This window comes from Oenanthe melanoleuca, chromosome 12 (assembly GCF_029582105.1).
Source record: "Oenanthe melanoleuca isolate GR-GAL-2019-014 chromosome 12, OMel1.0, whole genome shotgun sequence".
NCBI classification, from domain to species: Eukaryota; Metazoa; Chordata; class Aves; order Passeriformes; family Muscicapidae; genus Oenanthe; species Oenanthe melanoleuca.
In genome coordinates, this window is record NC_079346.1 from 20,087,675 (window position 1) to 20,109,944 (window position 22,270).

The following is a 22,270-nucleotide window of genomic DNA, read 5'->3' on the forward strand; positions in this document are numbered from 1 at the left end:
GAGTGCGTAAGCGCTTGGTGGGAACCAGACCCAGGCGACAGGATGCCAGATACCTTAGAGACTGGGTAGTTACTCTGCATAACAGTTAGGTTGTACATTTAAAAAGAGAACATTCTCCTTTTAGGTACATCATGTATTTTTCTAGGGGGACCAAGCTTATGGGAAGAGGAAGAAGGAAAGAAAGGAGCATATGGAAGAAAAGAAGACTTTTAGTACTAGGTAAATGTGTGCCCAATTTTTACTTTTTTTGAAGTATCATTACATAGAGACTTAAGGCTGCTGGAAAATACATTAAAGAAAAAGACTCAGATGGGAACTAGGCCACATTATTTCATTGCTGCATGCTCTCTGCAGGTTCTGGGTATGAGACCCGAAACTATTATTCCACGTTTTAATGTGGATAAAAATAAAGACAGGATGTGCTTCACAACACCTCAGAGTTATATGGCTGCCCAAGGGGGGATTGTTAGACTAACAGGTCCGGTGTAATGCCACAGAAGGGTGGTTCAATTTTAAATCTTATATAACTAGAATAATTCACAAAATATTTCAATGTCAAATCACACAATCACAGAATATTCTGACTTGCAAGGGACCCACAAGGATCATCAAGTTCAACTGTTAAGTAAATGGCCCATACAGATGTACCCAGGCAAAACAAAACTCAGAGGTGCTAAACATCAACTGTGAAAACAGCATGGCATTATATACAGAAACACCCCTCCATTAGAAGTCTTCAAATCAGAACAATGTTTTTAAAATATTCCTCTGCACATTGTAATAGCTACTTTTTATCCTAAACTCTTCCATATGCAACTTTTCCATACATGTTTGACAGCTAACGGCTGTGTCAGGATGGTTTGGCAACACCAGCTCTCCAGTTCTGGTATTTGCCATGCTCACTGTGTCTAATGTGCTTGATTCCATTCCCTTTAAAGCCACAGGGAACACCATGTAACACCCCCAGGCTCCATGCCGCTGACATTCTCAACAACAGTAATTCCATACCAAATATATGGCTAAAGAGAGAAATTTAAAAATTACATACTGCTCTGAAGATGCCATGACAGGTTGGGATGGGATGTTACAAATTTTAATTAGTGTCTTATGGTGAGGCAATATGGCAGAATACAGATTTTTCAAATGCTGTATTGACAGGTTGAGTGGCCTCTGCTGCTTTGGTCAGACAGTATTTCACGTTGGCACATCACAGATGTGGCGAGAGAAGTATTTTCAGATTGTCAGTCCTGAGGCAGTTTCCATGTAAATACTGCTAATACCTGAGCTCATTTATGCTTTGTCTCTTTCAAGGGAGAAAGGGTCTGCAGCTAGAATCCATCCCTGTCCTGCAGGTTTGACAATGCTTTTCCATGCAGTTTTCCAGAGTCCTTACCAGAAGGCCACTTCCCTCTGCTGTTTTAAAGATGTTCTGCAGTGAAACAATTCCACTGCTCCTGTCAGCTCCCCCATATTTGCTGTCTGTACCCAGCAACCCCTGCATTTCACACAGACCCGCTACAGGCACTGGCAAGGCTTGGCACACTCTCCTGACTCGGGAGAACAACAGCTCCCACTTCCCCAGATCTGAGACAAAGAAGGAAGAGGAAATTCACCAAGTGTTCTGCTCATTCACTGTCCAAAGCCAGTCGGATTATGCCTCTATCCTTGATAACCCCCATCCCTGGGTGAGGACATCACCTGCTACCCCACAGCAGAAGTGAGGGCAAGAAGTCAACAAAACACCTCCAGAAGAGTCATGAACACTGTGAGGAAGAGAGCCGCAGGCAGGGCTGTGCCCGGAGCACTGCGTGGCACACTCACCTGGTGAGCCGGCTCGGGAGGATGCAAGACTCCGGGCTGCAGGGCTGCGGGCGGTGGCTGGGCCACGGGCTGCGAGCTCTGTGCGTCGCCGGGCAGCAGCGGCTGGAAGGCGGGCTGGAACACGGGCTGCGGCGGCAGCGGCGGCACCCCCGGCGGCGCCACCGCCAGCAGCGGGATGGTGGCTGCCGGCATGTTTGGCACGATGGGCTGGCAGGGCAGCACCAGAGAAGCCACGGTGGTGTGAGGCAGGTTGACAGCCTGCATGGGCAGAGCGGGTGAGTTGGGCGCCATGGGCAGCGTGGGGTTCATGGGCAGGCTGGGCAGGATCACGGCTGGAGCAAAGTACTGGGAGGGAGCCGGAATGGGGGGCACGTTTGCAGCAGGGATGTCAGACAAGTTTGGAGGAAGGCTGTCAAGGCCTGCCAGAGGAGTAATTGCAGGAATGACAGGAAACTGAGGAATCTGGAAAAAACATAAGATCACATAAATTGCCAGAGCTTTCACTGATGGTATAAAGCAATTTCATTTGCCACACAAATCCCTAAAAACCACCTGTGCCATGAGGATAATTATGTCTGTTTGTTAATCACTTCCATTCATTCCCTGAGGTTTGCAAACAGTAATAAAAACTGATTTATGCTTAAATCATTAGTAAAAGCAAAAAAAAAAAAAAAATCTTATTTCAGGGAGACGCTTTTATACCTTAGAAGCTTAGAACTACTTCTAACACCAGCTTGAAACCTTCAAGCAACATCCTAATTAAAAGCTGCTTTCATTTTAAGAGAAATTAAAAGGAATTGGGCCAGACCTAATGCAAAACTCTTTCATGCAAAATTAAGTGAGGCAATTTAAACCCTTGTCTCCAAACAAGCCACAACTCAGGCAGCACGGAAGAGCCCAGAAAAAGGGTTTTTACAATCAAAACCTCCCAGTGATGGAGCAGACAATGGAATCACACCAGCTGCTTGCTCCTGCCCTCTGGCACAAGCTGCTTCACGTTATGGTGCCTGTCACTACCAAAGACAGTGACAGCACCATCCACCTTCCTAGGCCAAGGGAAGGGTCTGTCCCCTGCTCCAGAGAACAGACCTAGAACAAAATGACACAGGGCTAGCAGGTATTGGGGGAAGTGAAGTCAGGCCAGAAAATAGCAATAAAACCAGGCAACTGCTCATGCCCTCAAGCCTAGGGTGGGGAAGAGATTGTGCCACAGTGGACAGTGCAAAAAAGCAAACCAAAACAACCTCAAAAAAATTACAGCCATTTTGGAACTGCCATTAACTGGATGGAACAGGGTTGGGCACAAAGGAGATTTCTGATTTACCAAACAAATAACAAAGAAATACACAGGAATTAGGAAAGTGCAATAATATTCTTATCACCTAATTAAACTGGCATGCAGTCAAAATAGCCACACAAAACATGCAAATTATGTTAATTATTAGCTGGAAATTTCTCCTCAAATTGCTGTGCTCACAGCCCTGTGTTACCTGGGACGGGGCCACAGGTGGGAGCTGTGGCATGGTGGGGATCTGCAGGGGCTTCAGGGAGGTGCTGCTGGTGGGCACCTGCGAGCCCTGCGCTGGGAACGATGGCAGCAGGTGGGGGGCTGGTGGCAGCGGGCACACAGGCTGGCTGCTGAGCACCTGCTGCAGGGAGGCTGCCTGCGAGATGGGCTGCTGCTGCGGGGACAAGAAGGAAAAGGTTACTGCTTCTGTGCTGCAAAGGAACGAGATGGCAGGCCGTGCTCCCTGCTTCTCCCCAGCTCGCTGTCAGGACAGACCTGGCACCTGGAGTACAGAGTAACAGGCTCATTAAGGTTGGAAAACACATCCAAGATCACCGAGTCCAACCACTAACGCTGCACTGAAAGGCCCACCCACACAACATGTCCCCATGTGCCACATTGAGATGTTTTTTGAACACTTCACGGGATGGTGACTCCCCCACTCCCCTGGGTAACCTATTCCAATGCTTAACCACTCTTTCAGTGAAGAAAATTTCCTTAATATCCAACCTAAAGCCTCCCCGGTATAGCGTGAGGTCATTTTCTCTGCTCCTGTCCCTGTTCTCTGGGAGCAGAGCCCAACCCTTCCCTGGCTGCCCCCTCCTGTCAGGGAGTTGTGCAGAGCCTAGAATTCCCCTGGAGCCTCCTTTTTTCCCAGCTGAGCCCCTTTCCCAGCTTCATTCCCTGCCCTGGTCACGCTCCAGCCCCTCAGGATGTGCTCCAGCAGGGACAGCTCCCAGGAGAGATGGGCACTCTTAATTCAAACACTGCATAGGAGTCTATGTTTAAAATGCATTTAAATGCAAGACATATTAGCCAAAATGACAAATGCTAACTGTCTTGGAGAGGCTATTTGTAATGACTCAGACTCTTTAAATCCCAGAGATTGTTCCAGCTGGCCCTGTGAAATGCCCACCAACTTTCAAGATGCAGTTAAAACCCAGATCATCCTGGCAAGCAGAAGTCGCTACACAATGGAGCAGGCATTATTACATGGAAACTACAACACTTATTACCTGAGACACAATCAACCACAAAAACTGCAGTAAAAGCTAGGTTCCAGATATTTCTGATGTACTGTAGTGATAGCATGGTAGCCAAAAAAGCAGCTTTACTTTTCCAGGGAAAGTAGTGCTCCCCTGGCCTGCCAGGCTTTGAACAGCAGAATAGAGAGAAGAAGTTGCACTGAAGATGGAAATCCTCACACTTTATGTGCTACTGGTATCTTCTTCTTCAATTCTTTTAATTAGTTCCAGAAGTACTTCAAAAAGGATGTCTGAAGCATAGGCTGGCTCAGGGTCACTTACTTGGGACCACAGGGCTGGTGACTTCAACAGGCCCTGCAGCAGTACCTCTGCCATCTCATGTTTTGGGAAAGATGTGGCATCTTCCCAGTTACAACCCCAAACCTATGGGAATGGCAGTGCAGGGCCTGGCACAGGTGATGGGACAGAGCAAACTATCTGAGGTGGAGGCAGCTGAATAGTCTGAGGGATGGGGGGGGATCCCTACTCACTCCATGGAGGAACTCCTGCCAGACCAAGCCCCAGCTGCGGGGCGGCAGAGCCACATGCCCACGGCACTGAGCTGGAGTTCATAAAGCTGCCAGCTCCCAAAGCCAGCTCTGCTCTAGTGCCCCAGCTGGGTTAATCTGCAGCTCAGAGAGCTACCCACGGCTCACCAAGGGGGACAGAGGGCACTGGCACTTTTGGGTGGTGGGAGCCACCTCTCACTCCAGGAGACATCCCATTAGAGCAGGAAAAACTGCACTCAGGGAAAGGAGCAGCTTCCTAAAACCTCCCTCTCAAATCCAGCTTGTGTCTTTGAAAATGCCTGTGAATGAGAAAAGGCACAGGGAGGGGAAAATATCCTGGCAGATTAGGTAACTTTGCCTCATTATAACCTCAGCAGTGTAAATGCACAGGCACTCAAACTGGAAAAATACATAAAAAGTTAGGAGATACAACACTGATTCCTCGTATCTGATCCACCAGTGCATATTGATACAAGATCAAAACAATTCCTTCTGTAGGCAGATGAGTTTCCCTTATCCTACCGTCCTGCCCTACCCTTCTTAGCACATTCACCGAACACTGCTGTCTCTGAGGAACACATAGCTGCTCTGGGAAGTTCTGCAGAGAAACCTGGGACACCTTCCACTGTTACAGGGTTCTCCAAGCTCCAATGTGTCCAACCTGGCCTTGGGCACTCCCAGGGCTCCAGGGGTAGCTGCTCAGGGAAACCAGTGTGAGGCAGAGCAGACACAAGCAAGGGCTGGGCTGGACATGGCTCCATGGCAGAGCCCAGCTCTCACCTGCTGGCCGGCCAGCACGGGCGGCGGTGGCTGCCCCAGCGGGAGCGGGGCCACGGTGCTGGGGACCACGGGGAACGGCAGCGCTGGCTCCTGGTAGTGCTGGGGCACCACAGCGGGCGCGGCCGGCACCGCGGGCAGGACAGGCTGTGGGGAGACAGCAGAGTTAGGATCCAGGGGCAACCACAGCTTCTCTGGGCACCTATGCCAGGGCCTGCCCACCCTCACAGGGAACACTCCCTTCCCAATATCCCATCCAGCCTTGCCCTCTGGCAGTAGGAAGCCATTCCCTGTGTCCTGTCCCTCCATCCCTCGTCCCCATCCCTCTTCCACTTTCCTGGAGCCCCTTTAGGCCCTGGTAGGGGCTCTGAGCTCTCCCTGGAGCCTTGTCCTCTCCCAGTGAGCAACCCCAGCTCTCCCAGCCTGGCTCCAGAGCAGATGGGTACAGCCCTCGGAGCAGCTCCAGGGCCTCCTCTGGACACACTCCATCAGGTACATGTCCTCCTTGTCCTTTGCTGCAAAGCCACTAATGCAGTTCAGTGCCAACAGACTGATAAGGAATTGAGCAGGTCACCATGCACAGAGGTGAGTAAGGAACACATACAGAGGCCCCTGGAACCCATATCCTCTGGGAACAAGAGCATAAGAAATAACATGAAATATGACCCAGGATACAGACTTACAGGAAAAAGCTTTGGACTTACTGCTGAGGGCTGCTGGTAGTGGCTGAGCTGGGGGAGGCTGTGGGGCACAGGCTGGCCCTCACTCAGGGGGGGGCTGTACACCCTCTGGATGGCAGGAGGGACAGCATCCGGCAGGGACGAGTAGATGACGCTTTGCTGGCTGCTCTGCGAGTCCGAATAAACTGTAGAGCCCTGGCCGCTGTCAAACGTGCTGTCAGCTGGAGGAACAGTCATTTTTATTAAAAGCTCAACAGCTCCCCATGTTCAAGTTATGATTTTAGAGCAAGGTCACCATGGTTTATGTAATTAGCATTTTTACTACTCTAGCCCTTTCATTATATAAATAAGTTATGCAACACCAATGTTATTCTCCACAAAAGGCACACACTGCTTCTCTTAAGCCAAAATCCATCCCCATGGACTTTTGCACACACTGATATCTTAGGCACATTAATATTTCTTTTAAAGGGCATAAGGTTGACATTAAGAATTGTAGATGGTTATAGATTTTGTAGGATGAAAGGGGAAGAAACTCCAACTGTCATATTCAGAGGGTCATGGAGTCTTTTATAGTTCCATCTTCCAGGGATGCACTGATTTTAACACTGCTTTTATTAGCAGCACTGAAAATTACAAAATTCTTTATGCTGCATGATTTCAGTCCAGCAAGTCATGCTCTGCTTGAGTGTAGGGCAATTAAGGTCAGACACAAACCCCTGTGGAGGTTCCAGTGTGTTTGGCACGCTCAGAGCTCTGTGGAGCTTCTCGTGGAGCATTTGCCCAGTTAACCTGTGGATAACTGCACAGATACAGGCACTGGGCAAGCACTGGGTCCTTTGTCAACTGGAAATATTGGTATTACTGATTTAAAAATGTCTTTTCACAACTTTTGAAGTGTTTAAAATGCAAGTGCCCAGCTCTGTTTGGACTTAAGTTACTGCTTTCTTCACTTGACAAGGGAAGTGAGACAACCAGACTGCAACTGGAGTATCCCAAGGACAAATAGCTTCTAATAGGGACTTAAAATTTGAAAATGAAAAAACTCCAACACATTTTTAAAAACCACCTTAAGTTACAGCTAAGCTTAAATACTATTTCTTTTCCCAACACTTTCCACTGTCTCTTTTTTCCATATTCTAAATACAGTTTTACTTACTTGGCTTTTAAATAATAAACTATTTTTAATAGCACCAGAGATGACATTTCTCTTCAGCACTCCCAAGCTGTTCTCCCAACTGTTTTTTTTTTCTCCAAAATTAAACTCTCCTCTCTATTTATTCAATTCATTTTTGAAGAGCCAGCACAGCCCTACTCTCATGATGGGATTTCTGCTGCATTGACATTCCAATTTATTACAAACAATTATTCAGGACCTCAAAGGGGAAAGAAAAAAAAAAAAGGCGCCTAATGGTAGAGTGCTAAACTTAAAAGCTGTGACTCAGTCTCAGGTTTTTACAGAATGTACATTACACACATTAAGTTATTAATTTCCACTTTTACATTTGACTTCAAATTACATGAACGGGTGCCACCCTAAATTATAGAGGTCCTATGCTAAGAAAGTGTTCAAATAATCTGATAGCAAATTGCCAAACAATACCAAGTACTGGTTAGAAGTCGAAGAGGAGTAGGAAATAAATTGTGGGGGGTTATATTTAGCATAACATTTTGCCAGCTCGTGTCCATCAGAGCCATGGGAAGCACAAGTCACTTCATTGCAGCACTAGAAACAAAAGGAGTCAATTGTAGTATTCCTCCAAGGAATTAGCATGAAATACGTATATGATCCAAAAAAATGAAATGAACTCATTTTAGTTTCAGATAAAAAGCTTTGTGAATGTGGCAATGTTGTTGAGTGTTATGTAAATGTGGCTATTTCTCATATCATGTCAAGGATTTTTCCTGTACAGGCACACATGGATATCTCAGTATTCAAAGCAGACCTCAGTGTAGCCCTTTATAAAACACCTGAATTGAAGCAGCAGCTGTGTCTTGTTAAAAGTAATGTATCTTTTACTTAAACATGCTTACATACAAGCCCAAAACAGTAAAACAGAAACTGTGGTAATTGTTTAGTAGCAAAATATATAGAGAATTATACAGCGACATCTATATAATACTGTTTTCTTGAAACATCATCGCTTTCAAAATTGTCATGCGTCTGTCCCAGATGTTCGAGTTTTGCACGGGAGCTCAAAACCACCCACATCAGGTCACTGTGGGTCTCCCCTCAGACATTCACCCCGTGTGCCCACAACGCCAGCACGAGACTTACAGGCGACGGAGGTGACGCTGGCGGGCAGGTTCTGCTGGAAAGGGTGCTGATCTGCCTCTGGCTCCTCAGGCTCAGACAGGATGTGGTGGCCCGTGTGGGACAGGTAGGTGACCTGGACCTGCTGTGCCTGCGGGGCCTTGAGCTTGTCCATGCCCTCCGAGTCGCGGCGCTCCTCCACCTGCATCCTGGGCCAGATGCGCTCCCTCCGCCAGAGAATCAGCGCCACGCGGTCACGGATGGACTTGGCCACGATCTTGAGATCATTCTCGTGGAAAAACCCCGAGTCAATCTGCACAGGAGCACACACTTAGCAAGGTCCCAAGCACATGGCTGGCCAAGCACACAAGCACACACACCAAACTGGAACCTCTTCCCAGCAGAGAAAATGTCAGTTTGAAACAATACGAACTCATATGAATTTATTTCTGACAAGAACAGGAACTCAAAAGTTTCATAGGATGGGGTTCTTTCTCAGTAAGACTTCTATTACTAATGCATTAAAAAAAACCCAGGATGTAACATCTAAGACCTGAATATATACTGGCTCTGATTATCCACCACTAAACATCCATTGAGGAAAGCAAGTTTAATGAGAGATGGGTTTCCCTCTTTTTTCTTTTTAACACTAATAGAATAGACAAAACAGGAAAAAGAGTCTCTGAACAATGCACCTGGAGTGAATCACGCTACTCTTAAATCTGAATTTATTGCCTTAACCATTCCAAATTGCTCTGCTTGATAGTACAGCAAATCATGAAGGACAAGATGTTAAAAGAATTACGTCTCAAATTAACTTCTCTTCAACAGTTAAGTCAGTATTGATTGACTTTTAGAAAGAAAAAGCAGACTGTTCCCATTTGATGGAAAAGGGGATGAGGCTTTTCAGAATTCAACTGCTCAACAGATAAAATGGAAATTCATCTTTGTGCTATTTGTTTGCATGATCTCCTGCAGTGCAGGGTATGAATTTTCATTTAATAACAACCTACCAGAGCTTTGTCTGTTCTCCCTACATTCTTAATATGCACACTTGACAGATTTCAAAGCACTTACATATCCATGGGGGAAACCTAGAGGGTTTCCTGCTTTTCTCTTGCCCAAACATAAGACAGTTTCACAGCTTAGATTTTCACTGCTAAAATTAATGGGTGCAAAGCATCTTAAAACACAGCTTCATTTTAATGAAGCCATACCCCTTTGAGGTATCCACTGGTTGGGAGAGCTAGCTTCACTTTCCAAACCCACTAGAACACTTCCAGTTCCCTTTGCCCACATCCTTTGGGCAGGTGGAATTGCCTGACTACCAAAAACCCATCAGTAATGATAAATAACTCCCTCTACTCAGAAGGTCGCCTGCATTCTTCTCTTCCACAGCACATGAAGCAATAAACTGGTGAAAGCACATGGCTTTGGTGTTCCACCATTCATAAAGACTAGAAAAAGACATTTAGGAATAAATATCCCCCTTTTCTGCCCCTGCAACAGCCTCAGGTTTGAAAACATTTAATGGGCAGTCACTTAGATCAGCATCAACTTCGAACACAGATTTTAAAGTTACTTGGGAATTATTTGGGAAAGGATACAGGGTCCCTGTAGTTTGGGCGGGACCCTTTTAAATATACTTTTCATAACAACTATTTCCTCTTCAAAATAAAACATCACAACTATGGACCAAGCAACTTAGAGAACTCAAACTCCAAATATTCCCATCAATATTTAAATGCAAAATATAACAGTAAGTAATAGTATCAGAGCAATTTTTAAACTAAATGAGTTCTCTAATAATATATTGTTGCAAAAACGTTGGACCTACTGCAAACTAAGGACAAGAAGACAAAGGAGCCTGAACTCCTCCCACTAAACTTGGAGTAGATGGTGATGAGTTGCAGCAGAGCAAGGCAGCATTACCAAAATGAGTGCTTCCTGAACAGAGCACGAGTGGTGATGACATCATTAAATGGATCTCTTGGGATTTAGAGTCTAACAGGAACGTTTCTGCAAGCACAGGAATGCTCAGACCCTTGGCTCAGTGCTTACTGATCCCAAGCCTCTGTGACATTAGAACACAGAAACAACTGCAGCAAGCACCATCAAAATAGGAGTTCAAGGACAATGTAGTGAAACTCGAACACGATTCTCTAACAAAAGCCCACAGTTATAAAAATACAGAAATTCAGCAGGTAAAACTTATCTGTTAAAAAACACAAAGCTTACTCCTAACTCAGTTTCTCAGTTAACTCCTAACTCCTAATCCAATCTCCTCTCAAAGTCTGGGGGTAGAGCAGCTGACCACAGACCTTTCTCATCTACATTCCTTCTAAGGAACACCAACAGAAAAGATAGGGAAAACTGTTTCAGATAATTCAATGCAGAGTATTTTGTGACTGAACTTCTGGACTCTAATGCATTTCTAGCTGCTGTCTGGAACTAAAGAGATTCCAAATAAATTAAAAGACATTCAAAAGCTTATAGAAACTGGCAGAAGAGCTTGCAAAATATAAAAGCAGACCAGACCTCCATGGTCCCTAAGCTATGTAAATTGTGATTTTAGGCATCTGTTTTCAAACAGTACATTTCAGTTAGTTGCTCCCTGTTCACCTCCTTCTTGCAGCAGTCATTCAAAAAATCAATGCAAAGTGCCTAAACTGGACACCCTGAGTGGTTCAAGTAAAGCTACTTTACTCTGTTGTCCCTTGAGATTATGCACTATTTTCTATATATACGTATTTTTGTCAGACGTGTATTTTACCATTTCTTGTGCAACATCATCAGGAGTTTCCTTCTCCAGATCAAAAGTAAACTCAATGGCTCCATTATCTTTGGGTTTTCCTTTCAGTTTCTTAGGATCTTCTACCCAGAGTCTTAAGGCAATAGAGGATTTCCTACCATGGTCTTCTTCTGCAAGTTCCACTCTTACCCCAGTATCTTCAGCAAAAAAGGCATGGCTTAATAAATCTTTAATTTCATATCTGTAAAGGATATAAAGAAAATTCAAACACTGCAAGTCAACAATTTCAAAAAGGTTTGCAACAAGAAACTGCTGTTAAAGGTGGAAACATTTACACTACATTTGGTGCTCACCCACAGTGAATTTGTGATCTTTTTGAAAAGACCTGAGATTTTGCAAAGGAAGTGAAATTGAAAAAGTGACATTTCCCATTTCTCAAAGCTTTAGCAATATTCATACATCACAAACATTTAGAGAAACGCAGATTATAGCTTTGTTAAACTTTTAAGTATCTGACCTTACAGAGTACCAGAGAAGCGATTCTCCCTAGGCAGTCAGCTGCAGTCCCTAAAAACTGTATTTGTGGAAGTCAGGAAATACTGAGCACAACACAACTGGCAGAGACCAGTAAAACATCAGTTTTTAAAACAAAAGCTGGAAATAAGGCACAACATGTCTCCAGGTCCAGAGGCCAATGAAATCTGCTACAACATCTTGTGATCTTGTACTACCACACCAACCTTTATCACCCTCACTGCCCCCACAGAACCTCCCCGGTGAGATTTTCTGGGAAATTGCAAGAACACCCTAGCTCAGCTCCACAGTAATGCTGAGGGGCTGAGAGACACAACAGCACTGCTTATCCTGACACTGAATGTCAGGAAAGCAGGAAATAATTTATATTTGCACAGGGGAGACCCATAGACCAGAGCAGAAAGACACAGACAGTTCTGAAATCCTTGCATACACATTATTTAATACATTAATTAGTTATTTAATACAAAACTCGATCCCTTGAAACAAACCTTTCTTCTTTGTTTTTGCAGATGCACTCCCCAATTATCTCCTTAATTTCAGGATCAGTAACTTTCTCAAAGCTTGCTGGCTTTATACCCTAAAAGCATAGAGAAAAACAATTTAATGTGAAAAGGAATTACATTATACCTCTTAATTAAGCATATTTTCTCTGCATTTTAAAGGTAATTCAACCTCAGAATTAGCTAATACTTTTAAGTTGCTAGTCTTAATGCCAAACTGAGTTGAGGATTTCGGGGTACTGTACTTCAAAATTAGTACACTAGTTTGCACAAGCTCAGCCGTGCACAGGGAAAGCATCCCTTTTTCTTTACCAACCTTTGTGTCCTCTGGACTCTCAAGTGAATACTGAAGAAACAGCTAATTTTAAATTTCAAAAATAACCATTTTCTGAAATTATTCCTTTTATGTTTTTGACGTAATTCTCAAAGCAGTAAATGGATAAAGACAAATTATCACAGTTTTCTTCAGATAGCTAGTACAGAAAATGAGTCAAAAATACGTTGGAATATTCCATATTCCTATTTCCCACAAACCCCTTGCTTTTCCATGACCCAAACACTCTCCAACACATTCTCCTCTACATAAAAAAGTTACATATCAACCCCAAAAACCAAGCAGGGAAGCAGGAGAATACACTCAACAGCTCTGCACCTGAATATCCTGAATTTCCCAGGATACTGTTAGAAATTCCCCTTGGGAATTCCTATAGAAATAGAATAGATAGCTTCTGATAGAGCAGGTGCAACCTATAAATCTAGTTAAATCTCAGTCAAATGTTAGCATTTTTGCTGGGAACATATTTGGAACATCACCCTATAAGCATGGCCTTTCAAGGAGAAAACCCAAGTACCCACTGCAGATGACAATCCTGGGAAGCAGAATCAATGTCCCCACACCCATGTATATATTCAGCTACAGATGACAAGTGGCAACACAAGAAGTTCTTCTGTTTATTTGTGATGCCCAGCTTAAATCACAGAATTAATTGATTCCCTTTTAAAAACACATTATTACCTCTACCTACTAAACCAAGATGTATACAGATGAAAATATGGCAAAATTAATTTGAGAAGAGATGATGCAGTTAGACCCTACCACTTAAGGACAAGTACTTCCAATGAAGTCAATAAGCAGAACAAAAAGGAAACACAATTTCCTTTATCTAAAAAACCAGAATGTAATCAAGTACATAACTGAACAGGAATTGGACATTTAGCTCCATTCAAATGCTTTTAAACTTTCACTCTGAAATTACAGTAAATAATGGCTCATGCAGATAAGGAGCCCTGCAGAGTGGACTTCTGGCTCACCCAGTGGATTAAAAGAAGAAAACAAGTATTTTCAAAGAGTGTCTGCAAGTAATACACTGAATTAAGTCTTGAATAAATCTTATGAATGAATTTCAGTGAGGGCTGGAGCCTCTGAGAATTTCTGAATATTCCAGGATCAGATTATTCAAGCCTCAGATTCTACTTCAAACTTTATTAATTAATAATTTTATGTCAACAACCCCCTATTTGTCTTAAAATTCCAGAGTGAAATATGTAAATCAAATTTTGAAAAGATAGTAATAAATATACAGAACAGTCACACAAAGACTCAGCTCCTTGGTTTTACTTCAGCAGAAAGCTGCAGAGATCCAAAGAAACCCATTTTTGTGAGAACAAACCAAAATAATCTGTACACGTGGCTGGCTGGTTGTCACCCACTAAAAAGAATTATTTGCTTAAGCAAACATAAATCTTACTGATGAGATGAAGATTCAAATTTTGTGTATTAGAAAAATGTGTCAAAAGGCACTGGAGTGCCCAGGCTGGCTCCAATGTGCCAAGGTGAGCTCTTAGGAGAGCTCTGATACCTGAATTAGAAATGAGAGAAAAAGCACCACCAAAGTGTATTTTCAGCAGGACTTCACTGAAAGAAGTCTAGTGTGTTCTTAATCAGAAAGAAGAATAAATCTATACACTTCAATTCACTGTTCTGTGCTATGAGAAAACTGATTTCCATATTAGTGTGACCCTTTCCAGGAAGAAAGGGTAATAAGACCTAATAAAAGCTTTAATCTGAAGAGAGGCAGGTTTAGATTAGACATAAGAAAGAAATTCCTTCCTGTGATGATGGGGAGGCCCTGGCACAGGGTGTCCAGAGCATCAGATCCCCGATGGCTGGTTCCCAAAATTGACTTTACAAATTGCCTCCACAAATTAAAAAAGCAATTCTTCCATCAACACTTTATTTCCCCCATCTTTGGATAGAATACCAAATCCTCTCCAAACATCCATTGTGTTAATCTGCTGAACAGCTAAGCTATGAATAGATGACTAAAACAAACAAGGACATAACATGCAGAGTGAAGTACTGAACAGAGCTGCTTTGCCAAAGTGTTTCTCCCTGCCCCTGTGCTATAGGATGCTTTTGTTCCTTACTCTTCATTAAACTCTCCAAGGCCATCTCACTGGGATGCTGCAAACCCTCCCTTGCAGCACAACAGCCCTGACAATGAAGGGGGATTGTATTTGCCATCAAAGGACTCATCTCATTCACCTAAACAAAAGCCATCTGTCTTCCCTGAGCATTCTAGAGGAAACACAGCACCAAGATTCAAAGCGTATTAGCTAAGAAATTATCCATGACTTTGAAAGCTGTACAGCCTCTTATAAATTAAAATAAACTCAATGCTACCACATGTGAAAGATAGGGCTTGCTGGGTGGCGTAAGGGGCATAAGGATAATACAAGTTCCTTAAACATTAAAATATATATATACATATATAACCCAAGATCTCTCAAAATGATAGATCAAATAATTTCCCTTTTGAGAATTTCTCTGTCTCAAACAGGATAATTTATTCTGACTCCTCATCACCACTTATTCCCATCCCTTTCTTTCTGAAGCAATTAGATTTGTGATCCATTGCCCCCCAGTACAAGGCAGCTACAGATATTAAAGTTGTATCCCTCATGCTGAAGAAAGAAACGTGCTGCTTGTTCTTCAGGGTCTAAAAACAGCCACTTGCCTTTTTCCATCAGCAGAGCACACTTTGGAACGGCAACACGTGATGCTCTGAAGGGACACAGTGAATGCCACATGAGTCACTGGCACATCTGACCTATGTCAGTCAGCTTTCCAGAGGCTTTCCTGGCCCTGAGAAGTGCCCTTCCACCCCAGAGACAGCCTTCTCTGGGCTACCACTGTACCTTTCACCTGAAGGTAACTCTAGGCTCATGTCATTCCTAAAAAAGGAAAAAACCTGCTACCAAAAAAGCTGAAGCCATGTAAAAAAAGCTGCATCCTGGCACACATCTCTGAAGACACTGAAATGAAGGTAAAGCTTCCAATTTTACCAGGATTTTATTCCATGACATCACTGTGTACAATTATAAACTCATCCCTCTTTCACTCTAGAATGGTGCTCCATCTTAATGCGAAATTAAGAGGATTACTTGCAGATCTAAGAAGATCTCCAAAAGAAGTCTATGCAATGACATTCACAGCATTATTTGCCTGCTGTCATTATGCCACAGCTACAGCATTTATTCTGGCTGTGTGCACTACAGCATACAGCCTATGAATGCTGAAAAGCCTTCAATAGTTTATGAGAACAAACAATATGAAAGCTTTGTATGCAAAACAGAACGCTGTCACAGGGTGGCTTGTTCTGAAGCACAGGTTTGTACCACTAAATCCAAGGAGATGGCCAGGAACTCCCTGGAGATGCAGCTGCTCTGCTTTGCATTCTGCTGCGCATCCCTAAGAAAACACTGGGCTGGAGCAGCCTGGGAAGGTCACGGATTCTGATGTTTTATCACTACTGTCTGCATCAGAATCACTTGGCAGAATGATTAAACACAAAAAAAATCTGAGTAAGAAAAACCATCAAGTTATGCATGAAAAATGAGATTATGGCATCAGAACGAAGGGCACTGCAAATATGCTGACCAGGAATCACTTCAAAGTGAACTGTGGTAAATGTGGCTTGGCCCCACTGCTTGGGAAAGATGAGTTTTCTATTTATGGTACATCTCCATTTTTTTAATGTTTGAACTCCATCGTTTGGGCTGAAAGAGGAGAGAGAAGTGACAAGTTGGAACAAGTATGTCTCATCTGGCAGAGAAACGAGGCCCTCTGCACATTCCCAAACATGACCATCACCTTATCCTGGACAACTGAAAACATATAGGCACACATGGAAAAACAGGAATGCAAATATTAAAGCAGCAATTAAGCCATAAGAATACGGTCAGACAGAATAAAAAGGCACTAAAATAAATTAAGTACAATAATCTTACACTACAGAAATGTAGAATGTGACATATGCTGAAATAATAATGTCTCAGAAAGGCAATGTTTACATTTTTCTACACTAGTAAGGACAACCAATGTGTGTGGCTTGGACAGCCAGGACCTGAGGTGTATCTCGTGTCCTAGTTGCAGGCAAGGGTATGGTAGAGTGCTAGGACACAAAGCAGAAACTACTGAAAAAGATATTAGAGTGGCAAAACACAAATAATGCCCCGTCTGTGCTGGGCAGCAGAGGGAATGTCAGCTCTGAGGGACCCAACAGAAGGTAGGCAGTCTAAAGATTTTGTTGGTTGTCGCTCCTTGACACAAACTCTAACCAGCAATTCCAACCTCTACGGATGCTATCAACACCTCTTGTGGTTACCACTGCAATGCTGAGCCCAAGGCAAGAAAATAAAGTTTATTTTAAAAGTATAAAGTAAAATAAGGCATCAAGCAACTAGACACAGCAAACACAATGCACTGACCCTCAGTTTAAAACATGAGAAATAGCATTTATACTTCTAGTGCAAAAAAGCCCCAGCTTCATAAAGAAGTAAACATCTCATTGAGGAGCTGCAGCATTCAGGGGCTCTGCATCCTCTCTGTCCAAGAAGCTCAGAGCCACCTTCTGCTCTAGTGAGAGCCCCAAACCTAATCTAATACTGGAAGAAAATAGTCTAATTCAGCCTCTTGGGTTCAGCCTACACTCCATTTTAGACTACATTTCAGTCTATACGCCTGAAGGCTTGCACAAGCTGCCGTATCACCACCCTAACTCTTCACTCAAGTGATTTTAGAGTTATTCTGTCTGTTTGTAGTCACTGTCCCAGCCTGGGGCAGACCCCACTGCATGGTGCTGGCTCAGGACCCCACACCCCAACCTCCTCCACCTCCTCCTGAGCTGCTGCATCCCTCAGACCCCACGGCCACTCACGCTGCTCGGAGCAGGAGCAGGGTCCCTTCTGCCGGCAGCTCCCCTGCGATGCAGATCCGCTGGAGGACCTGTTGAGCCCACCAAAAGGCTCCTCCTGGCACAGAGGATCTCCCCCAGGAGGAGGCTCCTCCTGCACCCTCACCCCAGAGGTCCACCCCCTGCTCCTCCTTCCTGCCTGACAGTTGTGCAGCTCATGGCATTTGACAGGGCTTCCTCCACTCCACAGGGAGCTGGTTAACCCTTTCCTTGAAAATAGTAATGTCAATTTTGCCATCTAGGGAATCCTGGTGCCTTTGCTCCCACTGCTACTACCCCAAATTCAGGTGAAAACTGCGCACCATCCATGCTAGTACCTGCTGCTTTTGTCTTCAGCTTTTCCTGCCAGACAGTTCTGCTTCAAAAGTACCCCTTACAATGACCTTACAACAGTTTCTCTGCCATTGCTTTTTCTACGTGATAAACATCATCTCCCACCTCTCTGAAGCTGCCAGTATAAAGCCAGTTTTACAAAACTGTAATAATTTACTATCTAATCCTGAGCTGTGTAAAAGTTACTACCATTGAAAATGAGTTGGCTCAGGCTTCCATCTGTGTTAAAAAAATGGCTACTTAAGCCTAAAACCTGAAATATAACATCTAATTAGGAATCCTCTGATTAATCATTATTCTTTGCCGTCTTGGATATTGCTTTGATAAATGATGCTTAGGAGCCTTGCAAAGTCTTAACTGCCAATATTCCAGATGGTTACAAGGTGTGCACAGAGCTACTCTGAGTACATGGAGCAGTGAGGAACTCAATGGTCTCCGTGGCTCCAGGTGCACACACACATTCCCAGTAATACCAGCTCCCACGGTGGTACTGGGCACTGGTCTCACATGCAGGACATGAAGCTACAGAGCCTAAAATGAGAAGAGCCTCTTGTAGCCACTGCGTGAAGCTCTAGAGCCCAAGGAGGTGTCCCCTAAGATGCCCACTCTGCTAGCCTTTAGGCGTATCTAAAGGGCCATACCAAAACAGAGCCAACATCTCTTGTGCCACACGTAATAAACACAGCGATAAAGAACCACAGAATAACAACATGGAGTAACCATGTGCCTCTAGGATCACAGAATGGTTTGGGTTTGGAAGGCACCTTAAAGGTCCTCTCATTCCAACCTCCCCTGTAATGGGTAGGGACACCTTCCACTAGACCAGGCAGCTCCAAGCCCTGCCCAACCTAGCCTTGAATAACTAGAATAAAGGCAAGGAACTCCCCTGAGCCATCAAGCCCACTCCATATCTCTGAGAAGCTGCAGCACGATTTGCAGCCAGCCCCTAGTGCAGAGCATGGTCAGCAGCCAGCAGATCCATGGCTGCACACGCTGGCCTCCCTGCAATGCCAAGGGAGCTGCTACAGCCACAAAATGAAGATAACTGCACTGCTGAGCAGTTTTTGAGGCCTTTTGTAGGCTTTAAAATTATTTCTGAGTGGCTCTGGGTTGAAAGCAGCACTCTAAGAAGAGTTAAACTACCAAGCATCAGCCCATTGGGCTGTGTTTGTGGCTAATAGAGATAAAAGTCAGTGACAAAGAATACTGAAAATACGTGATGTAGCCGCATCCAGTCAAACACACTCCAAGTGCAGAATTGTAAGCTTACACATAAGCCTGAAATAGGTTTGTGTAACCCAGAGCTCAGACACCTCAACAGCGGAGCCAACATCTCATTGAAATATGCTTCTGAAGCTTGCAGCGACAAGATCCAATACCAGTTAAGGATGTGTACTCACACAGGTTACTTTTCGGTAGATTTGAGCAGCATTCTGGCATTCTGAGTAAGGGTATTCTGAGGTAGCCATTTCCAGCATGCACATTCCAAATGCGTAGACATCCACAGATTCATCATAGTGTTCCTCATACATTTCAGGGGCCATGAATTCTGGTGTGCCTACACGGACACATAAAAATAATGGTGATTTTTACAGGAATCAAAATGCCTTTAACCACAAGCTTTTTCACCTGTAAGAAGTGTGCCCAGTACAACTGTGTACAGGTGTATGCAAGATCATTTCAAAAGAGATCAAGCATCCCCCAGGGAGGAAAGCCAATGTTATGCACTTCCATGCCCATGGCTTGCTGACAATAATCCAAAGGGGGGAAGTATGGTGGAGGGGAAGTGGGGGGGAAGAAAAAAGAATGAAGAATTTCAAAAGTGAACAAGAAAATGAGCTATGGTTTATTTCCTGCCCCTACTGAAGTGATGAAATGGTTTCTGTCCAGCTGGAGAGAAGGATGCATACAGGGGTAGCAGGGGCTGGGGGGAAGGAGAGAAGAAACAAAAGCCTTCACTCTTGTTTTTATCAGTGAAAATTTGCATTTTTTGTTTCCTCCAGAAACATAGATTAACCACCAGCACGCAGACAGCACTTTGGAAGCCAGCAGTATCACAAATCACTACAAAGTCATGCACAAAACATAAAACCTAATTCTGTCACTGGTTTAGTGGGACAAATCAATGAGGCTACTCAGAACAAGGTCCTACTCAATAGGGATTAGGGTGTCAGGAATCTGACACAACTGGGTAAATATGAAGCAAGGCACTGTGAGCTGCAGCCTGGGGACAAGCAGCAACTTCCAACACTTGCAACATTTGCTCAGCAAACTACTCCGAAAAAGGGGGTTTTATATAGCAAAACAGAAAACTATCATAATTTGGGCAATTCATTCCAGGAACTGTATTCCAGTGTAATTCATGCTTAGGAATTATGACTAGTTTATTTCTTTTCTACATAGAAAAGATGAAGGGAGAGAGATCAGTGCAATGGTATGTCAAGGGACAAGCCGCCAGGATGCTAAACGGAGTGACAGGTTTTGGACATGAGAAAGACTCAGATAAACTCTGCCTGTCCAGCCTTAGCACCCAAACTGCCCCCAGCCCAGGCAAATCCCAGCAGTGCTATGTTATGCCATCACTAATCAGCAGCAAAAGCACAACTGTCATTAAAGTAACATATAATCAGAAAAAATATTTCTGGCATATCCCAGGATGATTTGGATTGGAAGGTACCTTAAAGACCATCTCATCCACTCCCTGCCAAAGGCAGGGATACCTTCCACTGTCCCAGGCTGCTCCAAGCCCTGTCCAGACTGGCCTTGGATACTTCCAGGGATCCAGAGGCAGCTACAGCTGCCCTGGGTACCCTGTGCCAGGGCCTGCCCACTCTCATAGTAATATGTTTCTTCCTAACATCCAATCTAAATCTCCACTCCTCCAGTTACAAGCCATCACCCAAGTCCCTAAAGAAACTGAGGAAACCCCAGCCCTGGAAGTATCCAAGACCAGGTTGGATGGAGCACGGAGCAATCTGGGATAATGGAAGGTGTCCCAGCCATGGCAGACAAAATGATTTTTAAGGCATCTTCCATTTCAAACCATTCTAGCATTCTCTGATTTGTCCTAAACTCTTTCTAAATGGTAACAAAGGACAACCCTCAAAATTCAGGTCTGCTTTTGCATACATCTCTGAAGCAGACTCGACCTAACCTGTGAACAAGCATTTCTGTAAAATTAATTCTGCAATTCAAAATTGATCTCCACCTCAAAGACACTCATTCCTCCAGCCTTAGCAAATCAGCCAGACCCATGTCATGGAGGCCCAGTGTAGTCCCTCTCTCCAGATGTTTGCTCCAGCTGCCACCAAGGCAGAGGCTGCAGTTCAGAAACGGTTAACAGCTGCCACAGGGAATTATTTTGGAGCTGCTGTCTTGCTTTAGAAGGAACACGACTCAGCAGTAGGAGTGAATCTCATGAATTACAGAGCATTTAAAACAAATCTGAAAATGTGACAGCAATAGTCTAAGAAGCAAATGGAAAACTTGGCCCCATTCCAGAACAGGACAAAAATGACATTTTCCCCCACTCCTTGGGGTGGAAAGGAATACCTACAAGCATTCTTCAACATAACAGCCCACCTAAACGTGAAAGCTGTTCAGCACCCACTCAGCTGCTCTTGGCAGGAGTAGGTTTGACCTGGCTGGGCTCCCACAGAGACACTGCAAGGTAGTGACTTCATCCCACCCAGCCAATGTGAAATGCAGCTACTGATATGTCTTTAGAGCTGCTCCCTCTGCAGAGGGGCAGCATTACTCATCATCAGTGTTTCCAAGCCTCCTTAATACTCTCCTTGGAGCAGCACTACTCATGAAAACTATAAGCTTGGTTTTACTGCCAAAATGAATGCAGACACTTTGCCAGCATCCTGCAGCCCTTCCAGTATCAAATCCCTTTCAGACATGAGCGTATTTCAATGGTGCTCTGTTCACAACTGATTTTACAAAAACCTGTATGAGTATTACTAATATTCTTACCAATACTAGTATTAGTGATGTTACTCCTTGTATTGGTACTACTGATACTATTCCAAGTACTGGTACTTCTGGAATTATTCCCAATATTTGTATTGCCAGTATTGTTATCATTTATATTATTCCATTATGTCCCATGAACAATTGTTACCCTGCAAAAAATTATTTGAAGAAATACTGACCCTCGATAGAGAAAAAAACAACACCAATTACTAGAAGTTAAAAACCAGAGAAACCTAAAAAATATAAACAAACGTGAGTTCACTAAAATCAATGAGGTTAAGCAGACCCACAGCAGCCAAGCACATATCTGAAATTTCTGTTGTTTTGACTTCACTGGTACTG

At 44.0% G+C, this 22,270-nt stretch overlaps 1 protein-coding gene across 1 annotated transcript in view; it reads right to left on the reverse strand.

Annotated features, from left to right (window-relative positions):
* WNK2 (WNK lysine deficient protein kinase 2) overlaps positions 1 to 22,270 on the reverse strand; it is an 87,464-nt gene that overhangs the window by 28,119 nt on the left and 37,075 nt on the right. Inside the window, 8 exon segments of the mRNA XM_056501948.1 lie at positions 1,822 to 2,283; positions 3,312 to 3,503; positions 5,643 to 5,786; positions 6,344 to 6,540; positions 8,598 to 8,886; positions 11,347 to 11,566; positions 12,351 to 12,439; positions 19,351 to 19,508. Of these exon segments, the coding sequence (XP_056357923.1) occupies positions 1,822 to 2,283; positions 3,312 to 3,503; positions 5,643 to 5,786; positions 6,344 to 6,540; positions 8,598 to 8,886; positions 11,347 to 11,566; positions 12,351 to 12,439; positions 19,351 to 19,508 (1,751 nt within the window).